Genomic DNA, 15560 nt, shown 5'->3' with positions numbered 1-15560 from the left:
GTCAGCAGATTCCGCCCATAATTACTGCAGTGCAGTAATGTGAGCTAGTTCTACACTAGGTTTTTGTGCCAAATTTCAGTAGCTGCTCCCCCTAGTGTTAACAAGTGGAAATGCCAAACTTTTTAAAATTATTTTTCATATTTTACAAAATTAAAAACATGATAACATTTTTTAAGAAAATGTAAACATTAATTCTTCACTTTTTTTCAATTGCTGAAAAAAAAATTTTTGGATGGCACCTTCCCTTTAATTTTCAGGAAGAACTTCAAGGGTGCCAACACTTCCGGCCATTACTGTATATCTACAAAAAATAAAAAAAATATACAATCAGAGCGCAAAAAAAATTAGAAAAAAGAAGAAAATGTTACACTATATATTTTATTTAGTAATCCCATGTGATTATTATCTTAAAAAATGTGGGCAGTCTTGTTTTATTGAATTCTTTGTAAGAAGAGCATCTATAGTAACCTCCTATTCAGCACAGGAAAGTTTCATTTTAAGCCTTATTGAACTGCTTAAGTAATAAGATCTGCTTGACATGTCTCTTATGGTACCTTTAAGGAATATTAGTATATACTTTGCATTAACATATATAGTATATTTTTCCCAGATTTCAGAATTCATGTAATGTGAGTAAAAACCAAGCTGACGGATTCTTTAAAACGTGATCACAGTTCTGACCATCATTCTGCCTGGTTTCTCGAATGTTTCCTTTGTCTCCAAACCCGGAAAACATTGATTGGGTGGCCAAACGTTAAGAGCATCAGGATCAATAGAAAAATATTAACCTAAAAACAAGAAAACACACTTATGAGTGACAAATTATAGAACTGTTGAGAATACATCTTCCTGTGCATATCTGTTTACATACATAGAAAGGGTCTCCATGCAAATATGCCCGAATTATATAAAATGCTGGATATTGCAGCAGGGATATCACTGCAGATAGCGACATTATCAATCCATATAGCTTTCCGAAGTGCCTGGGTGGGAACCTATGAGACAAAATTGATAAAGTAGAAAAAATGAGAAAACCTGAGTCTAAAGCTAATATAAAATATATAAATTTTATTCCAAAATGTTTTTATAAGACATAAATGGCAAAAACTGACATATATTGAACAGACAAAAATGTGGCATAAGTATCAGTCAGTGACTAATAAAGCCAATGTTGGAAAGCAAGGGTGACCTGGTAAGTTCCATAACTGATGGGTATACTAACAACCTACATCCCCCAAATATATGCTATTAGTAATAGAGTGGCTTCATTGAGCTCCGGTTATATAAAGGGTATAGCGAGCACACTTTTCACTCCATGAAATAACAGAAAGTATATACCATGTGGGCTGAAGATAGATACACGCTAATTATTAACCCAAATCAAACTTTCAATTGCATATAAAGGGGGAAAGAGAAGTAACATATCACAAGTTATCCGTCATGTATGCAATGAACACCCAAGAGACCCGGTCCCCGACGTACGTTTCGGTACAGTTTTCCTTCCTCAGGGGGCATGGCAAAATTGATAAAGTTTTGCTTTTAAAGCTAAAGGATGTAGACCATGGGTGTGTTTAAACTGGCCAAATCGCAGCAGTTAAATGAGCACCAATCACTTAGAAACTGATCAACGGCCGTTTAGTAGCCCGTTTACCATGGCGACCTCACATTTATGTGCACACAGTGATCCTAATTAGAATATCTTTGTTCTTGCATCAGCATATGTTCTTAGTCATGGACAGAGAGGAAACATGACGCTCCAGAGTCCCAATGAAAAATTTGTAACAGGATGACCCATACCAGGTGCTGTTTATATAACTGCCATCTCTGTATATGGAGAATGGGCCTTTGGGACCTGTGTGCCATCAGGGTCTAGCTTTATAATTACTTACACAGTACTATGAAAAATATATTTTAGTTTTTCAGTTACTTACGCTATAGACAGAAAGGCAGCATTTCCTCCGTACAAGAAGGAGCGATTAAGCACTTGTAAGATAAACGTTGGGTACAGAGCAGGAAGCTCGGAAATGGAGGCACAGAGTGAGAAGAGGATGCACTGGATTGTAGTGAGCAATAAAGATAGGACTGAAGACCGAAGGTCATCTAGCGAATCTGTAACTGAGAAATATAACACAGAACTTGTAATCAAAGTTACTTTGTATAGAATTTTTAAAGCAGAAGTTGAGGCAAGGAAAGAAGTAGGAAGGGTAGCCAGCCACACTGGGCTTCACTAAGAAGAACGGGAGCAATTTTGGAATTTACGATTAAAACACATTGCCTTTATAATTCCTTGCACAAACCGTTGGACGACATGTCTTAATAATGCAGCAGTTGCACTTTCCTTAAAGGGAACCTGTCACCCCCCCCAGGGCATTTTTAACTAAAGGAGCCACCTTCAGCAGCACTAAGGCTGCATTCTGTTTCTGTCCCACATTAACGTCAAAATATAAAATTTTATAAAAAGGTCCTCATACCTGCATTCCGTCACAGAGGTATGGAGTGTCCCTATGTTTAAGCCGCCTCCCAGCTGTCCATCAACCCCGTGTTGGGTCCCTGTGCCACTGTTCGCGTTAGATGCTGCCGGCTGCCTGCGCTGTGCCAACAGCTCTCGGGCATCCGCAGTGTGCGCTGCCCGGGAACTGACATCAGGCTATCACAGCCCCGCAGTGTGAATACTTCATAACACACTGCGGGGCGGGATCTGGGGACTCAGAAACACGCAGGCGCGATAGCCTGATGGCAGTTCCCGGGCAGCACACACTGCGCATGCCCGAGAACTGTTGTCACAGTGCAGGCGCCCGACAACATGTAACGGCAACAACACAGGAGGAGGCAGTGCAGGGACGCTATAGAGGGGGGTTGATGGACAGCCAGGAGGCGGCTTAAACAGAAGGACACTCCATTCCTCTGTGACAGAAGGCAGGTATGAGGGCCTATTTATAAAAGTCTATATTTTGGCGTTACTAGGGGTCAGAAACAGAAGAGCCACCTTCACAGAATGCAGCCGTAGTGCTGCTGAAGGTTGCTCTTTTAGTTAAAAACGCCCGGGGGGGGGTTGACAGGTTCCCTTTAAGTATATTGATGAGGTAAAAAGTGCCGACTGCAACCACTAAGGCCTTCTGAGTAAAGAGATATAACTGCCTCAATAGTTCTAGTGCATATATAAAACATAGATGGTGGAGCATAGGCTACATCATCTGGTGGAACATGCTTCTGGAATGTGGTGGTGTGACTGGTTGGCTCTGAATGGAGAACTGGTGGAGAATCCTTAAGACAGACCATCACTATTAGATCAGTGGGTGTTCAGTTCTCAACATGCTCATCAATCAGCTGACTAAGGCTGCTTTCACATATCAGTTTTTTGACATCAGTCGCAATCTGGCAATTTTTGAAAAAAACGGATCCTGCAAAGGATGTCGCCAGATCCATTTTCTTCTCATAGACTTGTATTAGCGACGGATTGCGACGGATGGCCTCACGTTTCATCCGTCGTTCGCCGGATCCGACGTAAATTTTGTGTCCGGCGGCCAGAGACGATGGACAAAGTAATGCTTTTTGTCTCCGTTGAAAAGCTGGACAGTGACGGATCCGGTGCTGTCCGTCGTTTGCTAGAATGGAAGCCTATGGGCGCTGGATCCATCGCTGTCCGTCAAATGACGGAATCCAGCGACAGATTCCATTTTTTCAAACTGGGCATGCTCCAGTTTATTATTACCATCAGTTTTTCAAAATCTGCAACGGATCTGTCGATCCGTCGAGCCGACGGATCATAACCGATGCCAAAAAAACGATATGTGAAATGGGCCTTAGTGGGGCTGTGGTTTTGCAGAGAGTGCCGGATTCCCCTCATTGTATTACCAAAAGTACAGGCACAGTTCTGTATTTTTGATAATAAGATTGAGTCGCATTTTCTCAGCTCATTTTCTTACAAGGGGGTGGCCAACTACTCTAGTTTTAAAAAAGCAGCCCAACATAGTATAAAAAAATGTACACATTTAATGGTCACTGACACTTGTCTTGTAGTGCTGCCGAGTCAATCACATTCTTCCACTAAGTGTGGGAACAACATATGACTGCACCACTAGTGACTGGCAACAACAAGCATGTCTGTACAACCAGGACAGGATGCTTCTCCAGTCATATGTACATGTGACCAATGCAACCAATCACAGCAATCGCCCTACTCTGCCTTATTATTATGCGTGTAAGAGTAATTTACCATAAGCAATGGTGCTTGAGTTGCATTTATGGAATTAAAACTGTTTTTCTTAACCTCTTTACCCTGCAGCCTGTTTTCACCGTCCTGACCAGGTCAATTTTTTCAATTCTAACCACTGTCATTTCATGAGGTAATAACTCTGAAACGCTTCCATGGATCCCGGTGATTCTGAGAATGTTTTCTCATGACATATTGTACTTCATAATAGTGGTAACATTTATTTGATATGACTTACATTTATTTGTGAAAAAATTGGAAATTTAGCAAAAATTCTGAAATTTTCAAACTTTTAGGTCTTTAAATCAGAGATTCATGTCACACAAAATAGTTAATAAATAACATTTCCCATATATCTACTTTACATCAGCACAATTTTTGAAACATAATTTTTTTGTTAGGAAGTTACAAGGGATAAAAGTTGACCAGCGATTTTTACAACAAAATTAACAAAACCCATTTTTTTTAGGGACCACATCACATTTGAAGTGACTTTAAGGGGCCTGTATGACAGAAAATACTCAAAATGACACCATTCTAAAAACTGCACCCCTCAAGGTGCTCAAAACCACATTCAAGAAGTTTATTAAACCTTCAGTTGCTTCACAGGAATTAATGGAATGTGGAAGGAAAAAATAAACATTTACCGTATATACTCGAATATAAGCCGAGATTTGCAGCCCATTTTTTTGGGCGGAAAGTCCCCCTCTCAGCTTATATTCAAGTCATATACACCAGGGGGTCGGAGGGGGAGGGGGGCAGGGGTGTCAGGTCATACTTACCCATCCTGGCAGGTCTCTGCAGCCCCCAGCTTCTCCCTTCCTTCCTTCAGTGGTCACATGGTACCGCTCATTAAAACTCACGAATATGCGCATATTCATGAGTTTAATGAGCGGTACCACGTGACCGCTGAAGGCAGGAAGGGATATCGCGGAGAAGCTTGGGGCTGCAGAGACTGTGCCAGGACGGGTAAGTATAGCGATACTCACCTGTCCGGGGTCCATCGCTGCTTGCTGCTGTCTGGCACGTCATCTGTCAGTGACGTTCAGACAGCAGAGGGCACGGTGACGTGGTTAGTGCGCGCTGCACCCCCTGCAGTCTGAAAGTCACTGACAGATAATGTGCCAGACAGCAGCAAGCAGCGATGGACCGGGGGACAGGTGAATATCTCAGGTGCCAGCAGTGACACCGCCACCTGGCCCCAGCGACGGAGAGGTGAGTATGTCATTTTTATTTTTAAATGCAGCGGAACATGGGGTCATAATCTATGGAGCATCTTATGGGGGCAGCATATAGGGGCATAATCTATGGAGCATCTTATGGGGGCCGCATGTGGGGGCATAATCTATGGAGCATCTTATGGGGGCAGCATATGGGGGCATAATCTATGGAGCATCTTATGGGGGTAGCATATGGGGCATAATCTATGGAGCATCTTATGGGGGCAGCATATAGGGGCATAATCTATGGAGCATCTTATGGGGGCAGCATATAGGGGCATAATCTATGGAGCATCTTATGGGGGCAGCATATGGGGGCATAATCTATGGAGCATTTTATGGGGGCAGCATATGGGGGCCTATTCTATGGAGCATCTTATGGGGCCTATTCTATGGAACATTTTATGGGGCATCATATGGGGCATAATCTATGGAACATCTTATGGGGCCATAACGTTTATGGAGCATTATATGGGGCATATAATTCTATGGAGCATCTTATGGGGCTATCATTAACTGTGTGAAGCATTATGTGGGGCTCCTGATTCAATATGGATATTCAAAAACACTTAACCTACTGCTGTCTCAATTAATTTTACTTTTATTGGTATCTCTTTTTATTTTTTAAATTTACCAGTTGCTGCTGCATTTTCCACCCTAGGCTTATACTCGAGTCAATAGGTTTTCCCAGTTTTTAGTGGCAAAATTAGGGGGATCAGCTTATACAAGGGTCGGCTTATACTCAAGTATATACGGTAACTTTTTTCACAGAAATTTTTCCTTTAGACCCAATTTTTTTTTTACTTTCACAAGGTAAACAGGAGAAAATGGACACCAACATTTCTTGTGCAATGTCTCTTGCGCATACCCCTCATGTGGGGAAAACCACTACTTGGGTGTCAGCGCCTGCTTTGAACAAGCGCTCACAGGCCATCTTCCCTGAAGGACCCTGAAAGACTCTGAAGGACCCCGTGGCCATCTTCTGGCCCAGGGTCACCATGGAGACCATCAGCACAACGTGATTGCATCGTTTTGTGCTGATGGGAGAAGACAGGGAGCTCACTCCCTGTGCAATTTTCCTTGATGTCGCTGTCATTATTGACAGTGGCATCAGAGGGGTTAAACGTCCGCGATTGTGGGTGTTGGTGCAGGGTGTCAGCTCTCATGTAGAGCTGACACCCGCACTCGATCATAGCGGTGCTCAGTTTGAACCCGCGGTATCAAGGAGAAGTATATATACAGCGTTTTGTGGAAACACAGCTCCTGTAGCACCATACATACACTGCGCATTGGCGGGAAGGTGTTAAAGCACCACTCTGGATTTTTTTAATTTCCCCTCTGGAGTGGTATCAATAATCGCTGTCTTATGCTCTTCCTGGTGCCACTCCAGTCGTAACATGCCATCTTGTGACTACCCTTTCTGACTGACCGGAAGTCAGAGTTTAATGGTCACAAGCTCTCAATATAAGTCTATGAGGGCCTCGTTCAGGCTCTCATAGACTTACATTGAGAGGTAACTTCCGGTACCTCCAGCATTTAAATAATACAACTTTCAGAACAGGATGGGAGGGGCGCCGAGAATAGAAGACGGCGGCTGGTAAGGATTGTACTGCACTGAGGGAACAAACAGTAGTTATACCACTCTGGTCGTGAAATAAAACAAAAACTCCAGAGTGGTGCCTTATTCTGTTTTTGTGCCTGAGCCAAGCTCGCGCTGTTTAGAATATTGATGTCTTCTTATGTGGCAAAAGGACCTTTGGGCTCCCCTAAAAACTGGATTCCTGGTACCAATACTACTGCTACACCCTAAAACTACACCCCTGTATCTATCCTTTTATTGGATATGCTAATAATCAGATTATGAAGAATGTCAATACCTTTATGTTTTCTTTTGTGTCTGTCCATTATGAGTCCATTCCAAGGAGCACACAAAATGCCACAAAACTGAGATATAGAAAAAGCATTTGTATATTTACTCACTGAAAAGAAACATACATACAATTATTCTCATGTCACAAATATTCACACATCAAATATCTCTGAAATAATTCAGGTCATGTCATTTAGAAATTCCACAAAATGTATCGGGAGCTTGGGCATCACACACTACTATACTGTATATGGAAAAGTGATGAGTGAAACTGAAATTCCAATTTGGCAGTTCTGTCCAACCTGAAAAGAAAATTTGATTCACATAGAAGTTATTCAGTGTGAGTCCATGGTCCTTATTACACTTCTAGGGTCTCTCCAGACTCCAAAGTATAATAACTTAAGGTATAAAATAATGCATAAATTAATATTTACATCACTGCTTCCCTGTCCCACAACCACTGTAGCCCATCATCAGGTGCTCCTCTCCCTCTGGCCTCTTCTGTTCTTCAGTGCATGACGTTCGTGTTAGGCATCGGGTTCCTGTCGCTGCACAGCAGGAATCCCGAGCCTTGCATTCGGCGGTCTCCCATTCCTCTCCGGCCGCAGAGGAGGCTGCACAGCAGACTCGTCGATCCAGGTGCTCTGCTCAGACCAGCACTGTGGGATTGGTTGCTGCTGCCACCTCTGGTCTAGCTATAGCTACGCATGCTGGTCAGCAGTGAGCTACTCCAGGGACTAAGTCCTCCTTTCAGTCCACTGAGCATGCCTGTGAGATGATCTCTCATTGGAGATGGGAGGTCACATGCTCAGGTCCTTCTCCAGCTCGGATTGGACCATCAGGAAGGTCAGGAAGGTCCCGGAGGGACGCTGCTATAAAAGGTTTGCATGGTCGCTCGGCCATGCGCTAAGAGAGACTTTTGTTGAGACTTGTGTGAGTGAGGACGGATGCATGAAACTGGTGACTGACTCATTAAATAACCCCTCCCTTTGATATGTATGTGTTAGGGTTAGTTTAGCCTGAGTCAGCGCCTCATGGTGGCAAAGCATGTGCCACAGTGCTCCAATACAGCACAAAGGTTAGCGCCATAGTGTCACCATATCTCCCGTACCTCTGGGCGGTACGAGTCTCTCCGCTGCACCCTGTGACAGCTAACAGGGCACAGCACTTTCCTAGCGTCACTCTCTAGCATCCCTGCAGCGGCTCTGTGCGCAAGTGTGTCTAGAAGGACTCTGACTCTGTGCCTCTGGGCAGAGTTCTGTGACCACATCGCTTGCGCTCACATCATATTAGTGCGACCTTGTGAAGTAACAGGGTTCGCCTCGCACTCTCCGGGTGAGGTAACCTGAGCATGCTACTATCCGCCATTACCTAGCAGCAGGTTACATCTCTGCACGGTGGACCCTGGGCTGCGAACGCACCTCTTACCATCATAATTATTTGGTGCGTTCCACCAGCCCCTAACAGTCCGCTTCAGGCATTTTCACTCTGCATTGGCAGCAAATGGTCATCCGATGTCACAACGGTCAGTTACTGAAGACCCAGCGCAGAATAAAGATGACTGAATAGGAGATCACATGTTGGAGGAAAGAAGAGACTGGATGGAGCAGAAGACTAAACAGCAAGTGGTGAGGTATCAATTTATTTCGAAACCCATATCCAAGCCCCACAATTCAGCAAAATTGCATCCGATCGGGCACCATTTTGCTGAATTTACACTTAGAAAATCTATTAAAATTTGGATATAGGAAATTGAAAATTAAATAAAAATTTGAAGCTATTTCAAATCGCCTCAAACAAATTCAGTCATACCTTTGGCGTAACATAAGCTTCTATCATAATAAATAATACAAACCTAGGTGTTGATCACCTTCACTTAGGCGTGTAATAGTGGGATTTAGGGTTCCAATGAATAAATAGTGCCTAAGTTGCATAAGTGAAAGCCAAATGAAATGCCACCAAAAAAGTGATGATCGGACACAACTCCAAAATGAGACCTCATTCTCTGCAGAAAAAAAAGATAATAGATGCTGTATAAGTTATAGAGTATTTAACTATTCCAGTTTGTTTATTCCATTAATTAAAGAGGTTGTGTGAGACTTCGATATTGATGGACAAGTCAACGATATGAGATCGGTGAGGGTCTGAAAGCAGGAAACCCCTACCAATTAGCAGATGTCTGCTGTGGAACACCACAGCTCGGTACATTGTTTATTGGCCGCACTGGTGGACACTGACAGGAGAGGGCCCCTGTGCAAGAACAGTATAAGGGCCATCTGCAGTCCAATAGTTAATCATAATGCACAATTCTACCTGTTTTGGAGGTAAAAATGGGACCTCTTACCTCAGGCCCTCTGTTGGGTTGCACAAATTGCACCAATGTTATGTCCACCCCTGAGTGGACACTGCTAAATACTGCAGCCTATCTCCCATTGATCTCATAGCCTATCCTAAGCTCTTTAATTTCTATTGAAATGTCAAAATAATGCTTTCTCTCACTAAAGTGTAACACAAAAACTGCTAACTAGGATGTGGTCACCGAACTCAAAATCTTGAAAGACAAGGGGACAATTTTCCACCCCTCACTGAAACTTAAAGAGAGCTGTCTGTGCTCCAGAACTTGCCTACATAACCAAGCATCCTTTGAAAGTAAAGTAAAACCTGCATCTTTGCGGAAAAGAGGGTGTTGTTGGTTCCTTGTATTCATGTGTTTTTACATATATAAGATGCAGGTAGAGATGAAGAGGTAAGCATCAGCACTTAGAGGGACAGTGGAACACTCATCAATTCCCATCCCTGAAGTGCTGCGGCATGATGGTGCTGCTAATATCAGTGCAGCATGTTGAGGTCACCAGATCATACTGCAGACATCTTAACAGTGCTGCACGGAAGATACAGGCGCCGAGAGATAATAAGCACTACATGGTGGATCCGAAAATACAGGGGACTTTTACTATAAACTGGGGAGGAGCGATTTATACAGTCAACGACAGTGTGTATGAACGAATGTTTAACTCGTGCACTGAGTGATTGGCAGTCTGTTTAGACACGCCAATATTTGGTTCTCGATTCAGTCAGCGTAAATGCACATAAAAGAGTAACCAAACGTTTGGGAACATTTTTATGTAGTCTCTTGAGCTATGCACGTCTAAGAGATTGAGCGATCAGTAGGGGTTTCAGTATTCAGAACCCATTGAACTGCTTCAAATTAAAGGGTCTAAAACATAAAACATCTACTAAAGGTTAAGTTACTCTTTTAATGAATAATATAATAGTGCTCCTCCCTATATCTAATCAGCATTGTGGTTTGTGTATGGGGCGCAGGTTGATAACGATTCGTAACTAGTGATGAGCAAGAGTGCGCGCCACTCGATCAGACATCGTGGAGACCACGTATGCACAGATTATCGCGGGTGCTCGACTGCCATGCTCGAGTCCCTGCCCCGCATGTTTTGAGTCTATTAGACAGCCAATAAACATATGGGGATTCCCCCTTCTTCTTATCATTGCTAAGGGCATACTGGGAGATGCCTGTTCATGTGATACATCTGTACATGGAGGGGGCTGATGCATCATTGTAATCTGTAGAAACAGTGGGTTTTGACCCACTGCGCCGCTGGCCGGACTTACCCTGAATGGTCATGACTAAGTGGCTACCTGGTCTTTACTAAAGCTTCTGATGGTGAGGATAGGCTTGGGCCACAGTATAGCCACCAGGTGTCACTATAGGGCAGTGTCTGGACTGGCAGCAGCTGACCAACTTGTCAAGGCAGTGATACTAGGTTCACAGGGCACAGGCAGAGATGTAGCCAGACAGTCCGAGATTGGAGCAAGTAGCACAGGTTAAGGATACAAAGTTGAGGTCAAGAGTGGAGAGATCAGACAGAACAGGTAGACAAGCTGGGTCAATAACAGGAGACAAAACAGGAACACAATTTTACTTTAAGCTAGCACCAAACTGCTGACTAGAACCAAAGCTCAGGTAAGGAGTGAAGATAGGAGCTGCCTAATATTTTCCCTGATGGCAAGGAATAGGCCAGGTCAGCTAATCTCTGCATGATACAGCAGGGTTAAATTCCTGCAGAGATTGACCGCACATCCCTATAGCCAGGTGGAAACAGCAGGAAGATGCAGTAGTGATGGGAGTGCTGCAAGATGCAAACTTAGCAAGACGGCCTGACACAAGTAGAAGCCGAGCGGTGACGGCATTGAGTATGATGGTGCTGTAAAGGCGTGTAAGTTACTGGCGTAACACAATCTATTAGTGTAGTAAGCTAAGTATTTATGCTCTAGTGATGTAGTCATGCACTAATGATGGTTCTCATCTTGGTTTCCCGTACTGTTGATGTTTTGATGAAATATTCCTGTACTGATGGTGGTCTGATGCTGTATTTGTGTACTGATGGTGGTTATGGTGTTGTATTCAGGTACTGATGGTAGTTCTGGTCATGTATTCAAGTACTAATGATGGCTCTTGAAATGTATTCATGTACTGATGGTGGTTCTAGTGCCGTAATCATGCATTGATAGTAATTCTGATGATTTATTCATGCACGAATGCTGGTCCAATCATTTGGCCCTCAGCTATCTTGTCAGACTCTCCCCTACATAGGATGGCTTGCTCTGCCCTCGGCTGAGCACTCATTTCTTCTTTATTAGAGAGCCGATACCAGACATCTATGGTGGTGGTGTATCTATTAGAAAACAAAAGGATCTGAAGTACAAAATTGGACATAATAAATCCTTATATTCCCCTACATTCATCTCTTTGGGAACCCATACACTTTAGACTGTTCACTGATCCTATTGCTATCGCCAGGTTCAGATGATGTTAATCTCACATGAATAGAGAGCCTTAACTACAATCTGATGGGTATGGTTACACCATTAGAGGGTATAAATATTTAAAGTGTCTAGGGCAAAATGAATACGAAATATGGAGCTGGTACCTTCTAGTCATGCTTCAAGGCATGGGATCTACGTATGTGGCACTAAAGAGACAGGTTTCATCATAAAATCAAATTCTCTAATGACTCCACAAATGTTTGGTTTGGACATCCCAAGTCAACAAAAAAACTAGATGTGTATTTCCTGAAGGAAGTACAGATAGTGCTTTGAAATGGTGCCCGGGTTGCCCCTTTAAGAGAGACCTGCCTGCTGCCCCTGCAAGACTTTCAACTCAGGATCCGTTTTAACTGTGGGTGCCTCTCAGGGGCCACTTTGGCCTCAGGGTCTGATTTGGTGGGTGGGGCCCCTCAGGATCCGATTCGGTGACCTGGGCTCCTCAGGGCTTGAATTGGTTGCCGGGATCCCTCAGGGTCTGATTTTGTGGGTGTGGCCCCTCAGGGTCTGATTTTGTGGGTGGGGCCCCTCATCGTCTGATTTTGTGGCCGGGGCCCCTCAGGGTCTGATTTTGTGGGTGGGGCCCCTCAGGGTCCGATTTTGTGGCCGGGGCCCCTCAAGGTCTGATTTTTTGGCCGGGGCCCCTCAGGGTCCAATTTTGTGGGTGGGGCTCCTCAAGGTCCGATTTTGTGGCCGGGGCCCCTCAGGGTCCGATTTTGTGGGTGGGGCCACTCTGGGTCCGATTTGGTGAGCGGGGCCACTCTGGGTCCGATTTGGTGAGCGGGGCCACTCTGGGTCCGATTTGGAGGCCAGGGTGGCTCACCCTCCGATTTGTAGGCCAGGGTCGATCAGCCTCCGATTTGAAGGCCAGGGTGGCTCAGCCTCCGATTTGGAGCCTGGGGTCACTCAGCTTTCGATTTGGCGCGCCGGCCCTTTAAGACTCATTTCGGTGCGCCGGCCCTTTAAGAATCACTTTGGCGTGTTGGCCCTTTAAGAGCCAGATTGGCTCACTGGACTTCTAAATCCACTTTGGCGCACATTCTCTCTCAGGGGCATGCGTCATGTGATGAAGCTAGATTTGCATTTGTGCTGTGGGTTTCGCTTTAAGAGCTGAAATTATCTGGCAGAAAATGTGTCCTGGGGGGGTCATGTGAAGTTCGTAGGTGTTGGCATAGTAACTGGGTGTGCCTGCGCATATCAATGAGCTTAACTGCCATTTCAATCGCCTCAGGACATGTTTTCTCTGTGGCAACATTTTCCCATTGAAATGCATTGAGGAAAATGTTTTTTCAAACGCAAATTGCGCAAAAACTACAAATCCGATCAACACGAAAATTACTTAGCACTAGTGTTGAGCATTCCGATACTGCAAATATTGGGTATTGTCCGATATTCGCGGTATCGGCATTCCGATACTGAGTTCCGATACTTTTTGCATATCGAATACCGGAATCGGAAGTTCCCATAATGCTAGCCAGTTTGATTTGATGCAGCCAATGAGGAATCCTAAGAAGTGTGGGCACATCCTGTTATGCATGTAGGCATGTTAACTAATGGCATGACTGTGATTGGCTGCGAGCAGACCACCCAGCTGCTCCTCCCACAGACACACGCTGAACAGTGATCTATGGAAAGTGAAACTAGTGAGGGAGGAGGAAATGACAAGTTCTCATTTCAATGCCAGAACACCCCCCCCCCGGACGTTTATATTAGAAGCAAGAGATGATATCTTGGAAACCGTGCAGACTAGCCACAGAAGGTAAATTACTTATTGTCAGCATTCTGCAGCCTAGATATGCACTGAGATTATGTGAAAAGCCCGGACAACCTGTTCTGTTATGTATTTCCGCCAAGTTGGATCGCCCGCCAGGGATGGTTTGGTACTCGGTACTGGGCCCGTTGGTTTCAATGCGAGATGACACGGTAGCTGTAACCCGGTCCGTGGCCCTGGGCGTCCATTGTAAAAGGGAAATGTTGAACGTGTGGATGATGATTAAAGTTTGAGTGAATGTGATTCGTGACGCCACCTGTGGTGTTCGGCAATGAAGATGTTAAGCCGACGCTGCAGACAGATCCTCTGGGACAGATGGTGTGGTGCAGCAATGATGTTGTGGCCCTCCACAGGTAGGGCTAAAGTCCCAGGGCAGTGTAGATGGAGAGGTAGTGAAGAGACGTAGATGGTGCAGTGCCAGGCACAGAGATGTAGCAGGGCTGAGTGTGTTGGCGCAGGAATAAGCGGAGGACACCAGGGCATGTAGTTCCAAAGCTTTACTCACAGTCTGTTGTGCATTCAGGTGCCCACATCCGTGCCGTGTCCTCCGGGTCAGGGACTCAGTCAACCTCCAAGCTAGATGAAGCACTCTGTTCCAACACTCCGCCAACATGTGCCTTTTCTGGACGTCTCCCTCTATTGCTACACAACCCCTCATAGTCAATATCTTTGTAACTCCGAACGTCTTAAAAAAAAAAATAATTCCTGCTATTCCATTTGATTGGGCTAAACCTCTATGCCTTTAATGTCTCCTCCACCTCCCCCAATACAATCTACATTATTCTTAGTTGTTTTCCTTCATGTAGAACTAACCTACAAGGAAAGAATGGGTTTATTTTAATTTCGATATTTCTGTCCCATTGACTTGCATTGGTTTCCGGTATCGGAATCGGCAATATCCGATACTTTTTGGGTATCGGTCCGATCCAATCCGAACCGATATTTCCTGATATCGGAAGGTATCGCTCAACACTACTTAGCACACCACTCGTGGACGCTGGCTTCGAAACGACACCTCAACGGAGTCTGTGCGTGTAGCGGTTCGGGCCGCATTAATTGCGGAAAATCAACTGAATAATAAGAAGAAGAAGCAGAAGAAGAAGAAGTTAGCAGCGTTCGGATTACAAGATAGTGCTTTTTCAAGCACTATAATTAAAATTAGCCATTATGGTTGCTATAGGATAGCAATAGCCTCCCAGACACACAATAAAACTAGTTATGTGCAGTGTTATGCACATTCTGATAGGAGGTGATATTAATTCTCTACATGTACTTCTAATTGAATTATTTGGGGTCAGTTGTGGTGCTTAATATTTGTTCAATTGTCTAATAATGGGTTAAATGTAATCCAATTAGCCCAAAACGTGCCAAATTCCAATAAACTGATGGGCTTTTCTCTAGATCTGTGAAAATGGATTTATCAGGAATCCTCGGGAAACCTTTAATCCACGACCTGCACCTGCCGTTTGTGATAATATTAACCTTTTTATGGTTAATTGGTTGTTAAATTGGTAACACTTACCATGCTTTTCAAGACACTTCATAGTAGTAGTTATCTTCTCCTGACATCTCTCTCCTTCATTTCTTCCAGATGAAAAGTTTAGCGATTTGCATGTTTTTGTATTGAGTTTTCCACAGCTTAAC

At 44.2% G+C, this 15560-nt stretch overlaps 1 protein-coding gene across 6 annotated transcripts in view; it reads right to left on the bottom strand.

Moving 5' to 3' along the window:
- Positions 1-359: 359 nt before the first annotated feature.
- The window catches only part of SLC43A3 (solute carrier family 43 member 3), a 137280-nt gene continuing 122079 nt past the window's right edge, over positions 360-15560 (bottom strand). For all 6 annotated transcript variants that reach the window (XM_073588213.1, XM_073588210.1, XM_073588211.1 and 3 more), the window contains 6 exons: positions 15439-15560; positions 9159-9308; positions 7311-7412; positions 1932-2115; positions 872-995; positions 360-788 (listed from right to left, as the gene is read on the bottom strand). In XM_073588213.1, the coding sequence (XP_073444314.1) occupies positions 684-788; positions 872-995; positions 1932-2115; positions 7311-7412; positions 9159-9308; positions 15439-15560 (787 nt within the window). In that variant the 3' untranslated portion in view covers positions 360-683. The remainder of the gene's footprint in view (positions 789-871; positions 996-1931; positions 2116-7310; positions 7413-9158; positions 9309-15438) is intronic.

This window comes from Dendrobates tinctorius, unplaced genomic scaffold (assembly GCF_039654945.1).
Source record: "Dendrobates tinctorius isolate UK_male_01 unplaced genomic scaffold, ASM3965494v1 ptg000103l, whole genome shotgun sequence".
Taxonomy (NCBI): Eukaryota; Metazoa; Chordata; class Amphibia; order Anura; family Dendrobatidae; genus Dendrobates; species Dendrobates tinctorius.
This window is presented reverse-complemented; position numbering and strand designations above follow the sequence as displayed.